Source organism: Watersipora subatra, chromosome 7, assembly GCF_963576615.1.
Source record: "Watersipora subatra chromosome 7, tzWatSuba1.1, whole genome shotgun sequence".
In the NCBI taxonomy this organism is placed as follows: domain Eukaryota; kingdom Metazoa; phylum Bryozoa; class Gymnolaemata; order Cheilostomatida; family Watersiporidae; genus Watersipora; species Watersipora subatra.
In genome coordinates this window covers 3,995,837-4,023,154 of record NC_088714.1, presented here as the reverse complement: position 1 = coordinate 4,023,154, position 27,318 = coordinate 3,995,837, and the positions used below count along the sequence as shown (strand labels likewise).

Sequence of the window (27,318 nt, the reverse complement as noted above, 5' to 3'; positions counted from 1 at the left end):
ACATTTCATAACTTTTATAGTTTTAATCTATGGTGGTTATCAGATATTATCACAGAATCACTTTGGTTCACTGGATTATGTATCCAAGAAGGTTGTTATGTGAAAATAAATGTGATTTTGTCACCTTCTCCTCATTAGCTCCATTGTAAACAACAGTGCAGCCAAGCATTAGGTACAATACAATGACGTAACGTCATGCTATTTAAGTCTGACAGGCTTTTTCCCTATTGGCCAATCTAGGTTTATATATCTATGATAATTCCTCACGTCGGTAGTTTTATTGGTTTTTTTTGTTTTTTTTTGGCATGTAACGAAAAACATCATATTTTGATGACTACCAATGCCAATAATAAGTTATACATACATTTAATGAAGCTGCATGTGTATTATTAAAATGAGTAAAATAATATAACTGTTGTTACAGCTGCCATGTTATGTGAGAGTTTATTAGTCTGGCTTGCTAATTCTATATTCAAAGAACAAACAACTTCAGCTCACACAAAGCGCTGTCAAAGTTCCAAACCACAAAAACCTACCAACTAGCCTTGACAACAGCCAGTACACTTACCACTTCATCATCAATATATACTGTGATATTGGTTGCGCAATTGTCTTTATCCCAGTTCCATATTCTGAACTGGAGGTAGAGATATTGATCTACATAATCTTTGTTTTTGTGAGCTCGGTAATCAAGTATTGTTGAGTAGTTTATCACAAACCTAAAATTTACACAGCATCTGATTTGTACTTCTTAGTAAGCTTTTTTGAGCTCAACATTGCACCTGGATATTTTTTAATGTTTGTTTGTAAATATTCATAACAGCAGCAAATTATACTAACTATATTAGCAATGTATTAAAAGGTATATTATCGATCCCAATTAGTTTCACTTCAACACTGTAAAATGTCCTTGGCACCGTTTTCGGCTATAATATACTTTTCATCTGTTGTGTTTGTGTCACCTCTTCAGATACTAGCTAATGATCTCGGCTCAAGGGTAAGTCAGTAAGTAGATTATAAACATAGTTGATACTTACGGCAGCTTGCAATTGAAATCTCTGCTAATTTCATCTGGTTCTGTAAGCAATACAAACTCTCTTTCTTGAGCAAACAGCATGGGAACTGGTTGTAATCCTTCCAAAGATTCTCCAGGATGTGTCTCCTTCAGTAAGAACAGCGGGCTGACCATTAGCATCTTGAGACATAATTTCATTAATTTGTGCTCACAAGTGTTAAAAGTTGAATTAACGCTAAGCATATTCTTTCATAAAATCAAATAGATTTGAAATAAGACTAATTTTTTTCATACTTGCATTTAGAGAAAAAGCAGAAGGAAAACTGCAAATACTCCTGACACACTTCATTATCATGCTTTTTGTAAACAATCTATAGGAAATGTTTGTTAACACACAGAAATACAAAATATTTATTCAAAAAATTAATGAGTTGTAAATTTGAGCCTGCTATAGTTATTCACTTGTATTCATTACTGGAGCTAGCTCAATGGCACTGTATATAATAACTGTACATAACACTACATATCTATATAATAACTGTACATAACAGTACATATCTATATAATAACTGTACATAACACTACATATCTATATAGTAACTGTACATAACACTACATATCTATATAACAACTGTACATAACGCTACATATCTATATAATAATTGTACATAACACTACATATCTATATAATAACTGTACATACCACTACATATCTATATAATAACTGTACAATGTACAGTTATTATATAGATATGTAGTGATATGTACAGTGTACATAACACTACATATCTATATAATAACTGTACATAACACTACATATCTATATAATAACTGTACATAACACTACATATCTATATAATAACTGTACATAACACTACATATCTATATAATAACTGTACATAACACTAAATATCTATATAATAACTGTACATAACACTACATATCTATATAATAACTGTACATAACACTACATATCTATATAATAACTGTACATAACACTACATATCTATATAATAACTGTACATAACACTACATAACTATATAATAACTGTACATAACACTACATATCTATATAATAACTGTACATACCACTACATATCTATATAATAACTGTACATAACACTACATATCTATATAATAACTGTACATAACACTACATAACTATATAATAACTGTACATAACACTACATATCTATATAATAACTGTACATAACACTAAATATCTATATAATAACTGTACATAACACTACATATCTATATAATAACTGTACATAACACTACATATCTATATAATAACTGTACATAACACTACATATCTATATAATAACTGTACATAACACTACATAACTATATAATAACTGTACATAACACTGCATATCTATATAATAACTGTACATAACACTACATATCTATATAATGTATATGTATTTGTATCTAGAACAGCTGTCTACACTTATTTACAAGAATCAATTGTATCTATAATAATAGTGTACGCTTATCTACAAACATCAGCTGTATTTATAATAATTGTGTACACTTATCTACAAGAATCTGCAGTGTCTATAATAATTGTGTACACTTATCTACAAGAATCAGTTGTATCTATAATAATTGTGTACACTTATCTAAAAGAATCAGCTGTATCTATAATAATTGTGTACACTTATTTAAAAGAATCAGGTGTACCTATAATAATTATGTACACCTACCTACAAAAACAAGATGTATGATACTCGTGTAGAGCCATCTATAAGAGTTATCTATAAGAGTTATCTATAAGAGCTATCTATAAGAGCTATCTATAAGAGCTATCTATAAGAGCTATCTATAAGAGCTATCTATAAGAGCTATCTATAAGAGCTATCTATAAGAACTATCTATAAGAGCTATCTATAAGAACTATCTATAAGAGCTATCTATAAGAGCTATCTATAAGAGCTATCTATAAGAGCTATCTATAAGAGCTATCTATAAGAGCTATCTATAAGCGCTATCTATAAGAATTAGTCATGTCAACAAAATGAACAATAGAAAAAAACAAAAGAATAGTAAAATCTTCTTGATTTTTGCTGGTTTTAAACTGCCGAAATTTTAAAAATGTCTAGTCATGTGAATTGACGCCTATGAACTTGCTTTGCATTGTTGCTACTGAAATTTTCTTCAAATAAGCTAAATTAACCTAACTTTACATAATCTGCTGAAGATATTTGTGCAAAACTCTAGCGGGTGACTAAAATTAGCTATGTCGCTGCCAAAAGACAATTAAGAGTGGTGTTCCTCACATTGCTGCAGCTTTGTCAATGCAGAAATTCTTCTTAATCCTTATTAATTTGGCAAGTTTAAGAAAAAGTAAAATGTTTTTTCGAAGTCTTTATCTTAGCTCATTTTATCTTGTGTGCGTTGAGGGTGGTCTTATATATGCGAAACAATTATTAGGGACTTACTGGCTTTGACAGCAAGCGAGGTGCATCAATAGAGAGTCCATCAACACTGTTCAAACATGCTTAATAAAAGTTATAGTATTCTGCGCTAGCACAAATGATGTGTATGAGAATTAAACCAGCAAGTCTCATTGTTTCATAATTTTTATGTTAGACATTTTTGTAATGGTTTATACGTCATTACAAGTAGTCACATACACATAAACTTCAAGTCATGTGATCAACATATCTCTTCAATGGAATGCTGTCTAAATTTCAAGCATACTTCACATATATATATTTTATCACTTTTAAGATCAAGTTCAATAACAAATTTATGTACAGTAGGCCTATATCTTTTACCCTGCTTGCATTTCAATGGACCGCTCATTAAGTTGTGAAAAAACAATTATTATCATAGTTATGAAATTGCAATATTTAGGTTGTTTTCTAAATGTGTTTCTTACTTTCCCTGTGTTAAACAAAGTGCCACATTTATTAAAATAGAGATGAGTTTTTATTACATGGGATTATACCTGGTAGCCTCTTACTTGTACATGTTCATTAATGTGGCCTAATCAAACGTAGAATGAGTTGTCAACCCAACGACACGTAGAACAACAGAAAACAACTCCTATTAGTAAAATACGCGTCAAAGAAACAACTTGGTTGATTGGCGTACGTAGTAGATTTGGTAATATATGTACATAGTATCCTATTGGCTAAATCATATATTCATAACTCGTATTCATAAAATTCGTGATTTAGCCTGACTATTACGAGCTGCTTGGGCTAGGCTCTCTGAACAGAGAGGTACAATAGTTGCTGAAGTCATCCCTAAATTATTTATGTTATTAATTAAGGCGATCGCGTATTCGCGTTATATTATAGCCCTAGAAAGTAAACAAAAATTTTTGAAGATAGTTTTCATTTATTTTTAATCTGCATTTTAATGCATAAGCGTAATGTTGTGCCCTGAAAGTGAATATGACAAGGAAAAGGATTGGCTTGATGAGCTGTTTCGTCCGTCATGTCCACCAAGCATTCGCAAAGTTTTTACAGGTGTGCTGTAATAATTGTAGTGATTTCCAATTTATTTAAGGTAAATATAAGAATGTAGCGAACATTTTCCATATCGCCTTTATGCATTTTGGTATGCGTGTGTAACTAATAATTACTACGTTTGGTCTGGTTGTTTGTTAGACTGACATTCTATAAGATCGATTAGATGAATAGGAATATTGAGCTATTGGACTAAACTGAAATTAAGTTTATGCATTCATACTTTCAGGCTACACATGTAAGAGTCAAAATGTGCCACCCATTGCTATTCAATGATAGTGTTGGAAATAAAGCTTACGACGTTAGTGTGAACTTTATGGGCAAATCCGTTTTACTTATAACTTCTGCTAACCAGATCATTGTTGTTATTTTTTTACATACCTACTTTCGTTGTAAAAAATATTCTGCAAAAAGTAGTCATAAAATTGTTGGGTAAACGATTTTGCAGATTTCATTGCTTCATACAACGCTAGTAAACGTTACTAGAGTTTTATAACATGTTGGTAGTATTGTTTTATCCGCAATGCTCAGTTGCTGCCATTGGACTGAATGGCTTTTTCAGAGATATGAAATTTAACGTCCATATAGGCTAGATTGTTAATTGGTAGCAGCATGAGCCGCTATGACTTGAGTTGTCATATAATTCATTTCAGAACAGCAAGCTAGGTTGGCCAACTGCATTGGCTGAAGGCTACTTTCATTATTTAAAATTGATTGGTTGTTTTATGATCCATCTAGCTTTAATTAGCATTTTTAATATGTCGCACATTTGCTCAGAGCAATAGTAGTAGTACTTTGCTAAGTATAAAACTATTCTATGTAGCGTGTCTACCAAATTGTCTGCCTTTGTTGTTTTGTCACCAGTGGTACTAATTACGGGACCACGTTGCTTTCCCTCCAGTAGTGAACACGGATTAAACTAATAACTCAACAATATAGCAAGAATTTCCTTATTTATTGGAACTTCATTTATACAATTGTCAGCTGGAGGTCAGCTTGTAATATGAGTGCTAGTCGTATTTTGTTACCTGCTTTATGTGCAGATGAGGCAATAGACAGCAGAGCTATATTCAGCTGCCTGCAGGATGACGAACTTAAAGAGATTTGCAATAGCCTGAGAATTGGGCATCGTGTACGAGTCCGGGATGCATATGCAAGGGTATCTAACACTACTGCTCATATGATTGCTTCTGGCTCTTGGGATATTTCTGTTGGGTTGCAACATTTATCACACTCAGTTTCATATAGAAAATGATCATTTTCCCAAAATACACGTTTACCAACAGGCCAGTTTTGACACTTGTCAAAGTTTAAACCTTTCATCAAAAAGTGTAGTGTTGGTCACAAATTTAGGGTATTACCTAGGTGAAAGCGCAAGTCATTTAGTCGAAAATTACAATATTGTGCACAAAATATTATTACACTATAATAATATTGATAGTAAGCTTTTACTTGTTAACTAAATTTATATTTATTATTTGTTTCGCTTTATAATTTTGTACTAGCTCTAACAGTTGAAGATGTGCTATATTATAATTGCTGTACCCTAAAGATACTTCACCCACCATTTTGATATGCATGCAACTTATTGTTATAAAATTCTGCAACATATGAGTTTGATAATATACACGTGTATAGCATATTTTATGTTCCTTTGAATATTCAAGTTGCAATGCAAAATTGGATTTGTTAAAAGCTACCACAACTTTTCTGACATGCCTGTTTGTTTTACAAGCTATATAAAAATAAATCATTTTAATTTTGATGTTATGGTTATATGTTACTTTGTAAGAATTGTAGCAAAATGATAGTGTTATAAGACAAGTCTTTTCAATAGTCTACAATTGCGACTAGTAGTCTGTGAATAGTCTATTATAATTTTCATCATTGCTGTTTCGTAGGTTGTTACGCAGTTGAAAAAGATGCGAGCGGCTCAGAAGCGCTCGTACGTGTACCCGGCACAACCACCAGCACAGCCAGTCACCTACCCCGGTGAGCATAGCGATTCCAGGCTATATAAGCGGTGTATGATTTTTTATCACCGTTTCTATTATGCGGATGATGCAGATTTGGAGTTGTGCGCACGTTGGGGTATCGTTTGATAAGTGTTTCAATGGTTCAGTTTGTTAAAAAGATTATAGAATTTGACGCCTTTTTTGCATGGTTATTATGGCGCGATGTTTTGAATTAGCATTGCGATCAGGGATAACATACGGTAGTATTAGCACTAGTTTTCCATTACAAGGTATCTTCTGAGTTGAGCACACAGAACTGCTCAAATCGAAACAGGAGCAACTGGAGTGGGGAAAATACTTAAAATGAAATAGCTTGTAGCATTTTTTGTGCATTGTTCGCAAGTGCCACTTCCGTATTTCGCAAGCATTTGATAAAAATTTGCTAGTAACAAAACACGTTTGGCTTGCGGGTTTTTGTCGTTTCTATCTTGCCGAAGGAATGGTGGTAAGGCTGGGTACAGCGTATGAAATTATTAATTTTGTTGGAGAGCCTTACAAAAAGAGTATTAAATGATCATTACCTCATTACCATGATTGCCTCAGGACCATGCTTTCGTGTCTAATAAAGTACTGTAACTAGGGCTTGTCTTCTATTAGAAAACATGAGTGAGGTGATCGTAGATGCACAGGCTGTAAGAGCTAATGCGCCGCTTCATACCAGCAACTCACTGATGCAGTCTGATCAACAGAGTTCAAAGCAGCATGTGAAGTTGAAAAAGGTAAGAATAGGGAATAAGAGAAAGTGCTTATACAGTTTCAATAGTTTTGACTGACTTTTGACTTTGAGTGAAGCCTGTGGCCCTATTGATCTATTATTACCTTTCAATGTAATAGAGTAAAGCCTGTGTCCCTATTGATCTGCTACCACCCTTCAATGTAATAGAGTAAAGCCTGTGGCCCTATTGATCTGTTACTACTCTTTAATGTAATTGGAGGCAAAAAGAAATAATCTTGGCTTTTTCCTAATTCATTTGAGGTTTTACTTTTGTTAAAACTACAGTATATAAAAGTTTGCTATGTTTTTGCTGAACCCTGTAGTGCCTTCCAAATTTTTTTTCTGGAAATAAGATTCAATCACTACTGGTTTGTGCATAATGATTTACACAATTTTTATATTATTTTTATTTCCCCTCATATTTTTAAATATGCACAATTTTTGGGTCAGAGTCAAATTTCTAACTAGGCAAATCGTTTCGTAGCAACCCGTCAAAAACACCCTTAAAGATGTGATTGCTTTAAATTTTAGTTCATTTTAAATGATACTTTTTTACTATCAGTTGAGATGTTGTTTGTTGTGTTAGGCGATCTCATTGTCAAGATATTTGAAGATTAAAATCGACAAAAACTGATCACGGTAAAAACGCTCAGGAAAAAAGGCATGCCAAGACTTGCCCAAAATGATGTAACTAGTGATACAACCTGTCTCTATCTCTCGTATTCACATGCACAGAAAGTTATATTATAGTTTCAAACGGAATTATAACCTCAATGTAAACACAACAGTATATATATATATATAGGAGACTCAAAGTTGAAGATAAATTTACCTTCATTCTCTTATCTTCCTCTGCAGCATACCGCTGCTGACGCCTGTCAGCTCGAACCATATGCTGTCCACCCCAATCTTTAACCACTTGTTGGCCTTCATCAGTAAATTCTGTTCTGTATCCCTTTAATTACCTGATGCTCAAAAAACTAGAGTCACCTTCGCAGGAGCTGAAAGCACTCTTATAATTCTGTTGTTTGTCAATAAAACGTGTCGATGCAGTAATTCAGTAAATTAACGATATCAATTAAGTCAGTAAATATCGATGTCTATGTGCGATCTAGTAATTGAGTAAAACCCTAACTTTGAGATCACAGACAACGCGTTTTACTACCGATACCATTTATTACGACCTATATAAAAAATTTCGTGCTGATGATTGGCTAAAGAAGAGATCTTATATTTATCGTTCGTGGACTCATTTCACATGTATCACTCGTTACATCACGAATGAAGCACCCGCTCGAATCTGAGTGTTTTAAAAGATGGCCCCATTCAAACGCTTATATCTCTGGACAGGGTTAGTCTACAAAGACAAAAATGATATCAAATTATAGCTGATGTTTTAGCCTTTTATTGGTCTTAATTTCATTTGATCTACTTTTTTGATGCAATCACATCTTTAAAGTCTGTAGCTTAGGGTGTTAAGGATTTGTCTTATCTTATATTTTTTTAATTGTTCATTGCGTTTCATACTGCAACTTCAATGGCTTCGTACAACCTGTTAACAGAACAGCTACATATTTACGGCTGGAGTCAAGAGGCAGGTGGAAGACGGGAGGTGGTCACGGGACTCTCGTTACCCCATGACTAAACTCACTGTGAAGGCAGATTACACCTACACTCAGTTGCTTGATGCCATCAAAAGCTGCCTGGGTGTGCAGTCGAACCTCTGTTTACTTCTTGACACTAATAATTTTCCTCTGAACATAGAGGAATTCACGGTCGAAATGTATGTGCGCAGCAAACGATATGTCGGCTGCACCAGGATATATATTGGAATAACAGACCTACTGTTTCCTAAAACTGATGAACCTTTAAGTTTTTGACCTCGTGTTACCTCTTTTACAGACGTGTTTTCATTTTAGCAGAATGTTATGGGCCGACGTTTTGTTTTTTTCTATCTTATACTTGTATGTCTTACGTCTATGGCAGTAGTTCACATAGGCACGTATCTGTGTGGAAATACTTGCATTTGTAGCATGACACATGATGAACCACGAAAGTACATTGAAATATTTTTGTTGCTGTTTTGTATATTATAACCTACAAATGTCTTCATTGTGCATCCATGAAATTAGTATACATTGGTTTTTATGCATCTGGATATGCTTTCATTGGCAATGTCACACATATAAATAATTAAAATATGTTAAAGCCATTTGTGTTGTTTTTCTGTATAATACTAGAAATTACCCTGTCATACAGCCCACGACCAAAGTGATAATGGAAAAAAGAAAGGGTACTGCTAGTTGTTGAAAAAGTAGTTGTCAGCAGGAATTGACAGAGTATAATGTAAATGTGAGTTGTTACGCAGTTATTGAGAATCAGGACAATCTAAAGATTGAAAATGAGGAATGTGATGGGGGCAGCATTGGGAGGAGCAATATTGTTTTGTGCAATATTTGGTGCAATATTGTCATGGCCAATGATGTCCATAAAATCATGATCATCATCTGGAAACAAAGGGGCTGCCAAGTCAATGTCATTTACATCGCCTACAACATCTACTAAAGGATTATCTGTATCAAATGAGTTGCTGTTATTATTTTGACTAGCGTGTTGTTGAACATTAGCATTTGATGTTGATGGTTACCGTGAGGACCTTCTATTTATCCTCCTATTGCGCTGTAATAATTGGGAGACACGTGGACGGCCACTGCGACGACGTGGTGTTTTGGGAGGTTGTATGTTCATGGTAGTTGACGAGTTGTTTTGAAATGATATTCAAAAGGTTAATTATGCAAAGCAAAAGGTTGTATAAAAATCAGACCTGATCTACTACTATCTCAAGCCTGTTTTACAACAATAAAATATATATTAATTAAAGCTGTAGGCCTAACCTACTGTACTGTATGTAATTTAACTAACAACAGCAATAATGAAATATGTTTATTATATCTCTGAAATGCCATACTACGAGTAAAATGGCAAGCTGCTATGTAATATACCCAGTTTGAAAGTTGGTTGTGTTGAAGGTAGAATGGTTTTGACAGCGATCTTTAACAGAAAGCAAGCATTAGCATTCACGTGTGTCTGGAAGTTTTCTGCAAACTGGAGCAAAACAAAGAAATGTTCATGTCATAAAGGGGCATTGTAGTTCGGCCCTAGCTTGTACATAAGAAGTAAAAACATTTGGATAATATTCTTGATTATTTAATGAAACCTTCAGTAATTGGACAAAAACAAGCTGATAAACTGTGTACCACATTTTCGTACCTGTAAGTCGGTCTACCCCTCAAACGGTCTACGTTTATTACAAAAACCTTCGGCAATTGGACAATGCCATAAACTGGTGAAATGTGCACGTTTTTCTTGTGAAATGCGCACGACTTTATGGTTCTACTATCTGTCTCACGGCTTTATGAGCATTTTGTTGGCCGGTCTTAATTTTGATTAAAAAGGCTTGTCAGGTTTTAATGGCAATTTTAGGCCAAATTAATCTTTCTAGTTATGTATTATCTGATCAGATGGGTAAGTTTTAGGATATTTTCGACACTTTTCAAAGACTTAGTAACATATTTAAATAGGCTTATGTGTTTTGTATCATTATTATGCTTAAACGACTCCACAGAAAAATGGTTAAATTTTTTGATGGGATTTCAAAACAAGGGTTTGGGTATGCCGATGATGGAAAATTTTCAGGAGTTGTGTGCACATATGCATTTATCATAAAGCTCCCAAACACTCGCTTCGCTTGTGTTTGGTCGTGGGAATGTCTGCTTGTGTTGGCAGGATGCCAAGACAAATCAAACATCAGCAGAAGCCTTAAACAGAATAATACGTTGTCGGCCGAAAGGTTTGTTTTTCAAGATTTCTTAACTCATTGAGTTAGTGTCAGATTCTAGTTTTGCTGGATTATGAAGGTGAACATTAAACGCTTGTACTCAGCTTCTACTGATTTAAAGGCTGGTTCACACTACATCGCCATATCTCGGTGTTAATCACGCTATACATAGGTGATCGCGTGTGATCACAATGTTCACACTACCCATCACAGGTATCACAAACCCATTCACGAATACATCAGCTGAATGTCACGGCATAGCATTCTCACTATACAATGCGGTCATGAAAATGATGACACGCTAGCTCCGCAGCAACTGCCATACAAGAAAATATGGATCGACCAATCTATGACAGCCAATCACCATCGCCGAAGGAGTGCACATTGCACAGGCTATTGTAGATGCTCAGCGAACTACCGGGGAAAGTTTGACAGCTGCAAACTTTCCCGAAGTATCCACGTTGCCTTGACGATGCCTTCGCTTTGCTGACGGTTAATTGACAAATAATCGCTGAGAGGACAACTTTGGCATATGACAGCATAATGTAAACAAGCCATCCTACAACACAGCTGACTAGTACATATATTACAATATACATCTGTACCAAACATTGGTTTTATTGACCAGCTGACGAAAGAGTCGTCAAATGGAGCTGCTCAGAGAATAATAAAGTTAGCTCAGACCTCAAGATCATGTTGCTTTCTTACGTAAATTGAGAAAAATGACAAGACTGTCTAACCAATCCAGACACGAGTACTCTGTAAGAAGTCATCTAGAATAGTAAACGTTTGTGTTATTATGTTGTTAATGTTATTAATGTTGTTATTATGTTCTGGTTTTGTTTGTGAGTAGACAAATAATGAGTTTACTTGTAAGGAAAGGTTGTACTGGTAACAGTATCTTAGGCTTCCCATGTTAGTGAGACTATCATATTATTATTTATGATTGAATACAACTATAATGGAGAGTGACTTTTTAATCTGGTAAATGGTGGACACAATGGAGGTCACTAAAGGTAGGTGCATTTGCTGGCTGGAGCAAAAGGTGTCTTGAGCAGATAACAAATAAGGGTGAGTAGATTCAGTGTTACAACTGATATGTACGACCTGGTGTGTTAGCAAACTTGTACTAGATGTTATAAACAACAGAATATTGTTATCGCTGTTTCTACGAGTCATAAGAGTCCTGTGCATACCAATAGATTTATAATTTGTTGCAGTGTACTAAATAGTCCAGAAAATTGTCTTTTGATTCCATAATGCAATATATTACAAGACTATCGATTACTTCCAAGGTGACAAAGTATCAAAAGCATTCTAGTTTTTAAAAGAGATACTGAATGCTAACCAAATAAAAAGGTAGGGAACTATAAAGTCCTCGCGATTGGCTGGTAACACAAAGGCTATCAGAGATCTCCAGATCCCATCATGATGAGATGAAAAGATAACTCCAGACCCTTCATTCCTCTGTTTCATGAGTGGATTAGCTATCCTCTAGTGCCTCCACACTAGGTGGAAGATTCCTTGTCAAGCTATCTCAACATTAAAGAGATGTTTTGTTTGAAAGTACAGATGCTAAATCAACTTTCATTTATTCTTTTTTAACAACTCTTAATTAGTTTGTTTTATGCGCCTGGCCAAGCCACAGGAAGCAACTTCAGAAGTTACAACGAGTTTTTACCTGCAAATGTAGCAGTCCTAGTACAAGTTGTCAAAACCGTCACCAAAGTTCCATTTCTTGAAGAAAAGAAAACTTCTGTAAAAGTTTTTGTTCATTTAAATTTTAAAGGAAGCCTTGTGCAGTCAACGAAGATGTATCTGAAGCGGAGATGTCAACTGCATAAACCTTAGAATATAATGAACATATCACAGACACAGTTCAAGAGGTAATTGCGGGCACATGCTATGCTGCTATTGAGCAATCTGACACTATATCCTAATGAACTTGCGTTTGGTTTTATTATAGTTGTTGATATCTAACAAATTAGTGGTGACCAGCTAGCTGTACTTTTGAGTTTAATATTTATTGTATTCTGCTGGTGTGAAATACTTTGTTAAGAATTACAACAAAGCAGATGTCATTTTACATGTCAAATCTTCAAGCAACACAAATGTCTCATGAACTATGAACTTTCATTTTCATGAAAACTACCAACACATTTTCATCAGCGATGAAAATGTGTTGGTAGTTGGAGCTCTAGCTCAAAATCTAGTGAGCCAGTTTTTATTCATACTGCAACAGGCAGAGGCATAAAATATAGAAGTATTGCTGAAAGATCAGATCTAAATTTAAACTTTACTATTAATATCAAAGTCTATGTACAGAATAATTGTTACTGGGTTACTGGGCCTACAACATCTACAACTGGTATTATAATCCCTTCGAAAATCTCAAAGTCAAGACAGAGTCAATCAAAACAAAAGAAGGGGGAAAATGTGGCTTCTAATCCTGTCATGACAAGTTTAACTGGTGCCCTGTCAGTAGGTATTACATAATATCTACCGACCTCTACTACAATAAAGGAATGAGCTGGTAGGGCGAGTCAGTCAGGGCAGTTGAACCGAGATTCTCTAGAGTCAGCTGGAGATTGTCTTAACTAGAAGAGATTGCTTGCTATATAAAAACTAGAGAGCAACAACTGACTGTACTAACGTTACAGGAGCCATGACCAAGAAGTTCAGCCATGTTTTTATAGAGTGCCTAGCGGAACATAAGTTTGGAGTAATGTTGGCTATGCCCTCTATTCAAATGTGGAGACTGGACAGTTGGCATCATACGAGAGAGTAGTTGTAGAGGTCATGGCTAATGCCCACTGCGGAATGTTGATTGAGAAGAAAGGAAGTGCGGTCTGGGATGCCTGAGAAGTGTAATGAAACAAAAATTTATTATAGAAGTCAGGGCTCAGCATCTGGTCTTGAATGTTGATTATGTTTTCTATAAAAAATCTTAGTTCGGAAAAGAATGGATGATACATCGGATAGAACAATGGCTATTCAGCAAAATTGATATCAAAATAAAAGCTCACCATCTAATCATTCTAATGCAAAAATGTTCATTAGGTTATCTATAGGAATTTACAAAAAAACCATTACATAAAAGAACAAAGGAGACGGGGATAGGAAAATAATTGCAAGGATTATGTAGAAGAAAAAATAAGAGGGAAGTAAAAGCAACAGGGCTCAACATCTGCTGCAGAATGTTGATCAAGTTTTCTATAAAAACCTCGCAGAACTATGTAGAGAATGAGAAAGCTCAAAGCCAGTAATTAATGTCCCATATACGTCTATAGACAGGAATTATGAATAGTTAAGATGTTAATAAGGAGTGAATGTATAGAACTTATACTATAACCAATAGGGGGTAGCATGGAACTTTCTAGAACAGCCATATATCATTTGCATGTATTGCTGGGGGCTGATGAAAAGACATTCTATGATATCTCATCAATTTTGTTTTGTCATTTTGTCATTTTATTAGTATTGGATGATAAATTGATTGGTGTCCTTTTACCAGACATCCACTGTATGCTTTCTGTTGTGTTCATAGTTTTATATGCGCATTGACTATGCAAAAAGGAGCTTTCCTTCATTCTCGCTGTACAGAGGTTACTAGCTGTGTGGCAATTCCACCTCCAAGAGGTTGCTTGTTATCTTATTATAGTCAGCTGCTGTCACCCTGTTGATTCATACTTGCTGGAAGGAGTGGCTATCACTTTCACTAGGATCTTTCATACTCTAACTAGTGGCTCAAAATTATATCGGACGAAATTACATTTTTATCTATTACGCTGTTGCCCACACATATTTCAACTAATTATTTCCTTTTTAACAGAAAATCACATTTTTGATCATTGTTACTCGTTTTAATGATTTTTATTGGCTAATGCTACAAGTATACAAATCTCACTCGTAGAATTACTAATATAAAGAAGTGAACTGCTTGTCAGCTTCCAAAGTGATTTGACTGACTGCAAAAGTAGCTCAAATCACCTGTTTCTACTCTGTCCTTGTTTAGTTCTCATTTTAGGCGTTTTATCTTGCACTCAACATGCATACAATTTTAAAAGCTTGTAAGTTATGTCAGGCAGCTATTCTTTTTTCTCTTCTCTCTCACCCTCTCTCTTTCACTCTCTCTCTCTCTCTCTCTCTCTCTCTCTCTCTCTCTCTCTCTCTCTCTCTCTCTCTCTCTCTCTCTCTCTCTCTCTCTCTCTCTCACCCTCTCACCCTCTTTCACTCTCACCCTCTCTCTCTTTCACCCTCTGTCTCTCTTTCTCTTTCACGCTCTCTTTCATCGTCTTTCTCTTTCACGCTCTCTTTCATCGTCTTTCTCTTTCACGCTCTCTTTCATCGTCTTTCTCTTTCACGCTCTCTTTCATCGTCTTTCTCTTTCACGCTCTCTTTCATCGTCTTTCTCTTTCACGCTCTCTTTCATCGTCTTTCTCTCACCCTCTCTCCTTTTTTCCTTCTCCTCCACCCTTTCTCCCTCTCTCAGACTCTGTCCTTGTTTAGTTCTCATTTTAGGCGTTTTATCTTGCACTCAACATGCATACAATTTTAAAAGCTTGTAAGTTATGTCAGGCAGCTATTCTTTTTTCTCTTCTCTCTCACCCTCTCTCTTTTACTCTCTCTCTCTCTCTCTCTCTCTTTTCCGATCTCTCTTTCACCCTCTGTCTCTCTTTCTCTTTCACGCTCTCTTTCATCGTCTTTCTCTTTCACGCTCTCTTTCATCGTCTTTCTCTTTCACGCTCTCTTTCATCGTCTTTCTCTTTCACGCTCTCTTTCATCGTCTTTCTCTCACCCTCTCTCCTTTTTTCCTTCTCCTCCACCCTTTCTCCCTCTCTCAGACTCTGTCCTTGTTTAGTTCTCATTTTAGGCGTTTTATCTTGCACTCAACATGCATACAATTTTAAAAGCTTGTAAGTTATGTCAGGCAGCTATTCTTTTTTCTCTTCTCTCTCACCCTCTCTCTTTTACTCTCTCTCTCTCTCTCTCTCTCTTTTCCGATCTCTCTTTCACCCTCTGTCTCTCTTTCTCTTTCACGCTCTCTTTCATATTCTTTCTCTCACCCTCTCTCCTTCTTTCCTTCTCCTCCACCCTTTCTCCCTCTCTCAAACTCTCCCCCTTCTCTCTCTATCTCTCTCTCCGTCTCTCCGTCTTTTTCCCTCACATCTTCTTGCCCTCCCTCCTCTCTATCTAAGTTACATGAAACTACCTTGTCAAATCTGAAAGATGAATTGTCGCTTCCCCCACTATTAATGGATTGAGTGTTAGTGAAACCAATTACCGTAATCAATTGTTACGGCAATTTAGGCAATGCTTTGAGCTCAAATGTGTGCTAAAGATAATTTAACAAATACATGTATAGGTACTTTTTGTAACTCATATTTCTTCCTTAGTTAGCAGAAGTTGTCTGCTCACAGAGAGCACAACTTTGAACAGAGTTTTAAGCTTGAAAAGAGCACAACTTACTGTTTCACTATTCACAAATGAACTCCTTTTAAGTCTGAAAGTCTATGCTGATAATGATTTACTTCAATACTTTTCATAAATTTATAAATTTCCGTTTTGAGAGATGTTATTGGAGCATATTTAGAGTGATAAAAAAATTAATCTTTATGAATGAATAGATACACTGAATTTGTTATAACCACATTTTTTATATAAAGAATGCTATTCACAAAGGCTAAAAGTACACATGATCAGTACAAGTAAGTGGGTTGCTTACTGACTTCTTTCAAGAGAGTTGGCTATAAAAGTTATACACTTACACACTTTTTCAAAGTAATTCTTATCACTGTTTGTTGTGTGGTTTATTATGTGAGGTTATTATTTTAATCCAACCACTTTGCTGATTCTCAGCTGCCCTATAAAAGTGAGAGAGTGTTGAACATTTATTATAAGAGACTAATGCTTTCCTGCTAATAGTCTAAAACTTATCTTTTGCTGACTTTTGCATATATGTAACTGTTAGATTGTTAGATACATTTTGCACCACTTTATGTTTGTATAGAGAAATTGCTTTCTCTTGTTTCAAACCTTGGTAATGAAATTAACATTTTATGCAGTGACTAACTAAAGCCTTAACAACAAGTTTGAAAATTTAAGTTTAGCTCATGTGGCTACTCCAATACTTCAATTAATAAATGGTAGCCTGTGTACCTCCATGATTTCAATGATTTTTATTATTACCAGCAAATAATTGAAGCAATCGAAAACAAAGCAACAAATCAAATATCGAACGGCACCTTTATTTGACTGCCACTATTTAATAGTTTTAATTTTTATGAACTCATAATAGCAAGTGATCAGCAGAAAAGTGTTCACAAAACTGTACTAATATTGACTCTATTACATCAATACATGTAACAATTAATTCTATAATTGTTTCTGTTCGTATTGAGGTCGTTTTCTAAATCCAAAACTTTACAGTTTTATTGTTAAAACTTTGAAAGCAACACAATAGAAATAATTAATAACTGTATCAGGCTAATAGTAGTTCTTTGTTTAATGCAGTTTTGATAATTCGATGTATGTGAAAAAAACACTAATAAAATATCAAACTTTTACAAATTAAAAGAAGTGTAAAGTTTTTGCTCTGTTAAAAATTGTTTGGATGCTAATATCAACTAGTTCAGCAGTGCAGAAAAGGAGTTAAGGGCGTCAGACACTGCGGAAGGTAATGAACAGCCAGAAGAAGTTGAAATGGTTCTAAACACAAGCAACAATCAGAGAGCAACTGGCTGAGCAAACGGCTCAAATATTTTTGTTTCAAAAATGTTAACTTTTGTTTCTGCATGTATTATAAACTGGTTTGTTTATGTCACTTATCTTTTAGTATATATTTGTATTATTAAATAGATTATTATTATATAGCTAATAAATTTGCAGATTTATAGCATACTATTTGATACGTGTAGCATATTTACGGTACCCTCAACTCAGCTTACAATGGATCAACGCTCATAACTCCTCTTCTATTGCACATAAAAAGCCAGTTTTGGCTGGAAAATGTAGCAAACATATCAATGAGTGCAATGAGCTTTTATGCAACATTGTTAAGTATAGTTATGAAATAAAACATGTCTTCAAAATTAAAACGAAATAAAAAAGCTCCAACAAATTGCAGCGCAGGCTATAAGATCATCGTAGGTTAATTGCAAGCAATAGATGCCAACTGGTAGAGATATTACTCAGCTTCCCAGCGCATATTCATTTAGAGAACTATGACAAGTTGGAGGTTACTTACAGCAGATTCCTTCTATCCAAAAGGGTTATATCACTTCGCCCGAAGGCGAGCACAAAATAGGGCGATATTCCCTCGCCCGTCAAGGGTTTGAATGAATCTTTTCAAAATTCTGATGAGCTGTTTAAAAAATACAACGCCACCCTTTATTTGAAAGCCACCTCCAATAAAGCGCCACTATAGAGGAATGGTTGAAAAATAGAGTACCATGGCATTCAAATAAATGTTTTGCGGTAAATAGGTCATAATATAAAGTTTTGGAAGAGAGCCTGCTTCATGTTATTGATCTGCTGAAGGGCGTAATTACAGCAGTTATAATAGAGCTGGTGGGTGTATGGGTGTGTATGGGGGGGATGTGTATTGGGGGTGTATGAGAGGGTGTATGAGGGTGTATAAGGGGATGCATGGGGGTGTATGGAGGCACTGGTCAACTAACACAACTTTGGCCAAACTACTGTTAAATATTCAGCAAGATGAGCAGTGTAAGTGACATAAATCTATTTCTGCCATAAAGCTTGGAGACATCTTGGCCTGTTTTTTATCAAAATGATATATTATTGCTATTTCGACTAACAACTTCGAGAACAAAAGTGGCCACCACTTTGCTTTTTACATGTGGCGACCCATTAGTGGTTTGTTCATTGGGCACATACCCGGGTGAGTGGAGCACTTCACGAGTATTCCAGAAAGATTTACTTCTCACAGATTATCTCACAAGCGCGCACTAATTCAGCACTCTAGGGTGTTCCATAAAACCAGTGTACATGTATATGTGTACAGGACTCGCAACACCTGCCTGGCTGCCTGTTGTCTGCGTCAATTTCACAGCAAGACAAGTTGTTTGCCAGGAATGAGTAGATCTACCAATTTTTTCCTTTTCATTTGTTTGTTGTTGTGGCTATGACTTAGTAATAATAACAGACAAATGCTAGTGGTCTATGTTACCTAGTTATACAGCGCTATTTTTCTAGCGCTGGGATCACAAGCTTAGATATGCCCTTATTGCGCATCTTTCGTAGACTAAACACTGTGGGTGCTTTTGATCTTGTTGTTTGAATAAGCGCTGATAACATCAGCGGTTAAACCTATCCAGAGATAGGCTGATATCGTACCCCTCCCTACACGTAGTGATAGTCAGAGGCTAAAGTCTCATGTCTCATGGATTATGAATGGTCTGATTAAGCTCAGCAAGACAATGCAATTTTTGACTTGTGTAAGAAGCCTCAATTTGGATCCACTACAGCTGGTGTAGCTAGTAAGAGGTATCTACTAAGAGGTATCTACTAGGAGGTACCTACTAAGAGGTATCTACTAGGAGGTACCTATTAGGAGGTATCTACTAGGAAGTATCTACTAGGAGGTATCTACTAGGAAGTATCTACTAGAAGGTACCTACTAGGAGGTATCTACTAGAGAGGTATCTACTAGGAGGTATCTACTAGGAGGTATCTATTAGGAGGTATCTACTAGAGAGGTATCTACTAGGAGGTATCTACTAGGAGGTATCTACTAGGAGGTATCTACTGGGAGGTATCTACTAGGAGGTATCTACTAGGAGGTGTCTACTAGAGAGGTATCTACTAGGAGGTATCTACTAGGAAGTATCTACTAGGAGGTATCTACTGGGAGGTATCTACTAGGAGGTATCTACTAGGAGGTATCTACTAGGAGGTATCTACTAGGAGGTATCTACTAGGAGGTATCTACTAGGAGGTATCTACTAGGAGGTATCTACTAGGAGGTATCTACTAGGAGGTATCTACTAGGAGGTATCTACTAGGAGGTATCGACTAGGAGGTATCTACTAGGAGGTATCTACTAGCAGATATCTACTAGCAGGTATCGACTAGGAGGTATCTACTAGGAGGTATCTACTAGCAGATATCTACTAGCAGGTAGCTACTAGGAGGTATTTACTAGAAGGTATCTACTAGGAGGTATCTACTAGGAGGTATCTACTAGGAGGTATCTACTAGGAGGTAGCTACAAGGAGGCATCTACTAGGAGGTATCGACTAGGAAGTATCTACTAGGAGGTATCTACTAGGAGCTATCTACTAGAAGGTATCTAGTAGGTAAACCAGCCCTTATGTCATTTACTAGCTCAATACATACTAAGCTTGAGTTTCACTGAATCTAAGAGAATCTTTACTACAAGAGTAGTGTCCAAAGGCCAAAGGTTTGAAATTTCGAAAAATAATGCATCATGCAGAATTCAAACTCTTGACTTTTGGCTTACTTCACTGGCAAGCTACCACTTGTGTTAAATGAATGTATTTATGGTTTTTATAGTAGTTGTGTAAATACTTATTCCCTGCGCTTTATTGACACACCTGATGATCTCTCATGACGCATCCTACTGTCAGGAAACTAGTCCTTATAAAATGAGGCCTATACTATACAGTTGCTACCAAATGACAGACGCCATTATTAAGGTCATGGGTCTCTATCACTATGTTTGTATGATTCACATGATACGCATTTGGGGCTGTGCGCAAGTTGAGTTACTTTACAATCCAGTGTTTCATGGAACATCTGCACAGCGCGGTGGGTATTTAACGTAGTTAATGCCAGTGCTTGATCCCATAGGTCACGTATTAGCCTAATTAATGACTCTATAAACAGCTAAGCAGTCTTGTCAGCTAAGCTTAGCAGCAATTGTTTGAACATTGGCACATTGAGACTAGAGATGCCCGATTATAAATTCACTAGCCGATTCAGATACCGATCTGGATCTGATACTTATTAAAAAATATCGGATTCAGACACCGATTCAGAGCTTTTGTGTTGCATAGATAATTGTTCATTTTATTATAGAAAATATAAATATTAATGCATTTATTTGTTTGTAATTATTTATGGAAAAAAGATATATACATGTATATATATATATATATATATATAATATATATATATATATATATTTGAAAAATTATTGCGAAAAAAGTAAACTTTTAGTATTTGCGTTACAAATTTGTTTCGTGCGGAGCACTCATCAGACGCGATTGTACAATCGCGTCTGATGAGTGCTCCGCACGAAACAAATTTGTAACGCAAATACTAAAAGTTTACTTTTTTCGCAATAATTTTTCAAATATTTCATACTCCACTAATAATCTTTTAGGTTTTTAGTGTAGAGTTCTCTTTTTATATGCTTTTGCACTTGCTTTTAGTTAATATATATATATATATATTCACATACTGACATACCATGCATGTAGTAACAAAACAGTCCATGTTTCTTGTAATTTGTAATTAATAATAGTAATTACTGTTAGTGGTACAGCGCTCTCTGTGATAATGAAGTCTTTCTTCTATAGCTGAATGAGCTGCTGCCCATGCACCAGTTTAGAGCAAATCAATGTTTTTTTAATTACTGTTAGTGATTCAATTTTCTCAGTGAGAAGTCTTTTTCTTCAATCACTATCAATGTAGCCAGTTGTACTGAAGAGGGACTCACTTGCCACAGATGATGGAGCACAGCCTGAGTACCAATAAGCCACTGGGGTTATTTTGTACGATACAAATGATACATTGTATCGTCAGGAGCAAGAGAGAGATAGATAAATTTATGCATGGCCTGCTTAAATTACTTTCGTAATGCTAGTAAATAGAAATATTACACAGCATTTTTGTTCCCTTTTTGCTATCTTGTTCGTGATTGGCTGCAATAAGTCCCATCGTCGGAAATGCCACACTTTGTGATCTCGTCCTGATTAAAGCAAAAAGGTTCTTCAGCTGTATTTATGTTGATCAGGCTATAGACATGAAATAAATAGTGTGGCAGGCCAAGAATTCATTAGGTAAAAGTAAGGAACTTGCAGCTGATGATCTTTATTAGTGTAGCAGTTAAAATACTGTCTTCTGTTAAATAGGTGATCTGTAAAAAGTATCTGAAGTTTCAGAATTTTTAAGAAAAGATTGGCCGATACCGATTCAGATACTTAACACACGTATCGGCACCAATACCGATTCCGATAGGTACCAAAATCGAGGCAACTCTAATTGAGACTGCTCAAATCAAAATAAAAATGACTGAAGCGTGAAAATGTTTATAATGGAATAGCCAGCGATGTTTTATGCGCAGCATTCGCAAGCGCCGTTTCCATCATTCTCAAGCATGATGGATTCGATAAATATTTGCGAATCGCAAAACTTGCTTTCCTTGCGGATTTATGCCATTTCCATGTTGCGGTTAACTTGTGGATTGACTCAAATTTGCGCATCATGCTGTCATAGAAACATAGTAATAGAGACTCATGGCCTTAATAATGGCATCTGCCATTTGGTAGCAAATGTCACATGATGTTTTGCACTATAGCTGGTGGCAATGTCAAACTTCGCCATACAACAATTAGAGAGCCAGTCAGGAGATACATGCCAGGCTGTTAGTTTTCTGTGTCACCCCTGATTCTTTCCCTTGTGTCTTCTCTGGCACTTTTCCTGGTGTCTTCTGCTATGTTCTCCCCCTGCCGTGTCCTTTCTGGTATCATCTCTGGTGTCTCAACTGATGTATTTCCCCGTGTCAAGGCTAGTGACTCCTTTAGCATTTGCCCTGGTAACATCTAGCGGTGCCCATCAGCCTAATGTAGTTTTTCAGTGGTTTATTATCCGGCACTATCGCCCTAGTTCGGGCCTGCCTCTACTGATACAACACATGTAAGACTACAACTCCAAGGAAATTGATCAATTCCAGTCAATGACCCATTCAGTCTGCAAGTGTCATTGTCACCATGGTAACAACACACACTCTGTTACCAACTGGATACAGCAGCAAACTCGGAGCCTCTTGGCTGTTCAGAGCATTCCTCTTCCTTTCAAGAGAATGAGCTTGCGATACTGGGTTATTTTGTGGAACACAGCTTGAGGCAGTAGTTGACCCTTGCATATATTTCATTTGCATGACTCATCCCAGTGGAAGTGCAAATTTGATCCTTTCGGCTGTGGCTGCCATTGTCCATCCCTTATCTTTATTAATAGTCATTGGTTTTGACTCGTCCTTCTAGTGTGATGCCTACAGATATGATACACACAATGCTTCAAGCATGGCCTGATATGAGAAAGCTGCCACCGAGATCATCAGGATAATAGTGGCAGTATTTCAGCATGGGTTTGAGTAGCCACTTTATTTAAGCTTTAAGAATTGTCTAAACCTACTCATGAATGGTAGCTGTACCTCATAGATATCTTCATTTGTGCTTTAAAAATATATAGGCCATCTGACTAGACCAAATGCCAACACAGCACTTACTGCTGAGTCGCTAGCACCTGCTATGCTTGTCAGTCTTAAAACAATTAGTAGCATTTATCAATAGCAATTAGCTGGAAAAGTACTAGGAAACTACTAATGTCATGTAGAAATATTCAAATACATGTACTACCTTCCGCAAAAGTGAGATAGGAAGCGATATTGACATAGCTATGACATTTTACCATAACTTGAATCAAGCATATTGCTGCCTATTGGCTGCCAGATCTCTTTATTTAGAATAAACACTGAGTAGTGGCTAGCAGTTATCTCTCCATTTAAAAAACTGGAATTGTGGCAGCCCTCCGTATATTCCTAGTGTTTTATAAATCTCGCTGACTTTGTTTTGCTCAGCAATTGTTACTGCGCAAAACAATTAGCAAGCCAAGTTATTGTTCAGCCAAGTTTGATCTCTATAAGGCATTCGCAGTCATTTGGAATTGCTGCGGTCTGGCAACGGAGAAGCTAGCATGACTAATTACACTATCAAACAGCATAAATTATTCAGCACTTAGTAAGCATGACTGATTGCAAAGTCTAGTAGCCATAATCAATGGCTGGCTACTTACCGGTTCTGGTAGCCACCCAGATATATTCATGGATGTGTAATGCATTTAGACTCAAGTAGTACGAAAAATGACATTTGCTGACACTGGTTGGCACTTGCCTTGTGGCGAACTTGTCTGAACTACTGCACTTCTTACGATCTGCTACGATAGAAAACATATTATTGTTCAAGTAAAACAGCAAATGGAACAAGCGGAGACTGAAAAGGTGGTAGAGCTCTGTTGTCCTATGCAGTGTTCACCAATGGTAATTTTTCCCAATGGAGGCCTGCGTTAGTTGCCTTTAGTAGCTCTGTATATTAAATTCCTCACAAGCAGCTAGGGATAGCTGCGTTCATATGGGTCATTGACTATCTATTACCTAACTACTTACTTCTGTCAAAGAATGGGTACTACAGAATAGTGTGACTCAAGTTGAACTTCACAAAAGCTGAAAGATTACCTTATTTAATTAAGGTGCCAACACAGTGCTGGAATTATTCTCAAGCTATCAGAGGTAGCTGTACGCAGTGTTACTTCCTTCAGAGAGTGTTACATCTGAGGCACTGCCATAATGGGTGCTGCCATAATGGCCTTCCAGAAAAGAAATTTACCCGTTAGACTTCTTTTATCAGGTCATTGTCTCGGGTGATTGCTTTTCCTGCAGAATTGCAAAACAGGTCGTTGAAGTGCTTATCGTAATAGATAGCACCTTTTTATTCAGAAGGCTCTCTTGAGAATGAGAAATTTCGAGTCTACCAGTTGGACTCATCTGGAGACTACCAGATCTCTCTAATTGATGGCTCAAGCAGTGGCCCACTAGCACTCCATATTTTAATGGTACACATCCAGCAAGCTAAGAAGCTAAGCCTAGGGCGGTGTCAGTGATATACCAAGGCCATATTAAGGTATCACCAGCGTATATTCCTTCATCTGGCCATCCATAATCAACTCGACCAATCAGAACGCTTTTAATTTTATACTGAATCATCAAAGGTTCGAGGCACCTGCCGAATTCAATTACCAGTCCATGACCTTGACCTTCATAATGACAAAAACCTTTTGTATTTTTGTAGCTATCAAATTCAATAAAGCAAGAGAGTGCTGAACTAAGGGGTGTGGCATCCAAGGTGACTTTACGAATGGTTTGATCACGTCCAAAACTTCTATATTAAATCATGGGTTGTGATGACTACGGCTGTGATAATTGCCAAAAACTCAAGAGCGGTCTTGCATGAGTCATTATAATCACCTGGCCAATCAAAACTGTTGTAGCTATTACAACTTTTCATTTGTTATCCTGATATTTTTATTTGATTATTTCTATCAGTGAGTATTTTGGCTCATGTGAATTCCTGTCAAATAAATAATTAATTTGAATGGCTATACAAAGAATTTTTCCTTCACGGCCATACCAAATAAAAAACAATACATGAAAAACCATAAATAAAGTGTCAACTTTCCTTTTTCTTCTAATCTTTTTGGAAATTTCACTACAAAAATTTACGTAGGTGGGCTCTGAGCTGTGGGTGGGCTTTGAGCTGTGGGTGGGCTTTGAGCTGTGGGTGGGCTCCGAGTTGTAGTTGGGCATATGTGGGCCATGAAACTCCCAGTGTTATCTACTTGGTAGCTAAATGCCTCCCTTTACTATCTTTGATATGTTTATGTCAATTCAGGTGTAGTTATCTAGGAAAATTATTCTCTTTTGTAATCAACCAATATTTCATTTTTAATCTTCCAAAAATACTTCACTATTTATCTATCTATGGCAAAGACTCTGCCCACGAGATAAAACACGAAATGTCGTCTGATACAGCTGGTCTCTACTTCACCTTTTACCTTAACCTTAGCTCATATTCTGAACGCTTTAAAATTAGCAAGCTATCACGGGGACAATCATGTTAAACATACGATACTTAAAAGAAATGGCCACAGATGAGTTATGCATTAAACAGGAGGAAATAGGAATGCTGTAGTGATGCCTAAGTGGACAGGGAGCTGCTGAGCATAAACACACCCTCTCCTCCATCATTGTAGACTTTTTCTTATCTTTATGAAAGTGATACTTCCAATCTCTCACAATGGCAAGCCCTTCTGCCTGATCGGGTTTTACTTGGAAAGTGATAGATTTACTAGTTGTAATGGTATCTCATAGCATCCAAATACAAGACATGTCCTCTATTTATTTATCAAGCTATTTGTCAATTCTCTTTACTCTCTGCATTTTTCATGTTTATTCAGCTGTTTTTTCTTTCCATCTCATAGCTCATCCTGAAGGTTCCCATAAGCATCACTTTTGTTGTAGAAATACTTGCTAAAACTGGTTTTGAGTAGAAACCATTAAAGTTAGAAAGCTGATCAAACCTTCCAAGAAATGAGCTGCTAATACATGTACATACTTTGACTTTGCGGAACTAAAGCTATCCATTCACTGAATATGTTGAGCTTGTATGGTGAAGATGCTGGACATCTGAGTTTTTAGCATGCCCATTGATTAGCTGAGTCTAAATCACTTGGTTGCATCTCTCTTAGATTAGGTTCTTGGGAATCCTTTTATGTCAAAGCTATAAAAGTAGTCTTTGACATGTCAATCCTGGGAATGCCGTAGGATTATTGTTTCGATTGTAATCTTATGACATGTGGGACATTTGAGCGGGAAAGGGATTTTATAGTTCAATCAGTGTTTTGAATCATTGGCCAATAGCGACGCTGTACAACTGTCTACTTCACAATTATTGGCTAATCTTTTGCGGTACAAATGAAAGGTCAACTTAGGGTATATAAATTGATCTCCTGCGCGCACTGGGCATATTGTGTCGGTCTTACTGGCTTGTTACATAGCTGCGGTAAGCTGCTCATATTCCTGTTTATCACTTCGTCTTAACGTGTTCAACAATCTTCCATCATCATGGTAAGTATATTACTTTGAATTTGCTTGGGTGTTATCGGCTATTTATTTGTTTTACTCAACGTGCGTTTCAATTAAATAATTGCTAAGAGAACAATGTAAACTCGCTAACTGTAGTCGATTGTTTTGTGTTCTATTGTGGCCAAGTCAATGAACGCTATAGACAATACGTCCGTAATGGTTTTTCCCGTTTTGTAAAGTATGAATGGTGTTTTCCAAGAACGGGTTACAACCCTTATTTCAATTTGAGGCAGCTTGATTGTAGCGAGTTCAGCTATCCTCAATTCTTAATAGGGTTCAAAATCGGTAA

The 27,318-nt window shown here is 36.2% G+C and overlaps 1 protein-coding gene across 1 annotated transcript; it reads left to right on the top strand.

Annotated features, from left to right (window-relative positions):
* Nucleotides 1–4,262: 4,262 nt before the first annotated feature.
* On the top strand, nt 4,263–9,439 carry LOC137399960 (uncharacterized). The gene is made up of 5 exons (XM_068086236.1): nt 4,263–4,497; nt 5,541–5,656; nt 6,399–6,489; nt 7,110–7,231; nt 8,790–9,439. The coding sequence occupies exons 1-5, from the start codon at nt 4,401–4,403 to the stop codon at nt 9,105–9,107; spliced, it is 744 nt and encodes a 247-aa protein (XP_067942337.1). The 5' UTR covers nt 4,263–4,400; the 3' UTR covers nt 9,108–9,439.
* Nucleotides 9,440–27,318: the final 17,879 nt, after the last annotated feature.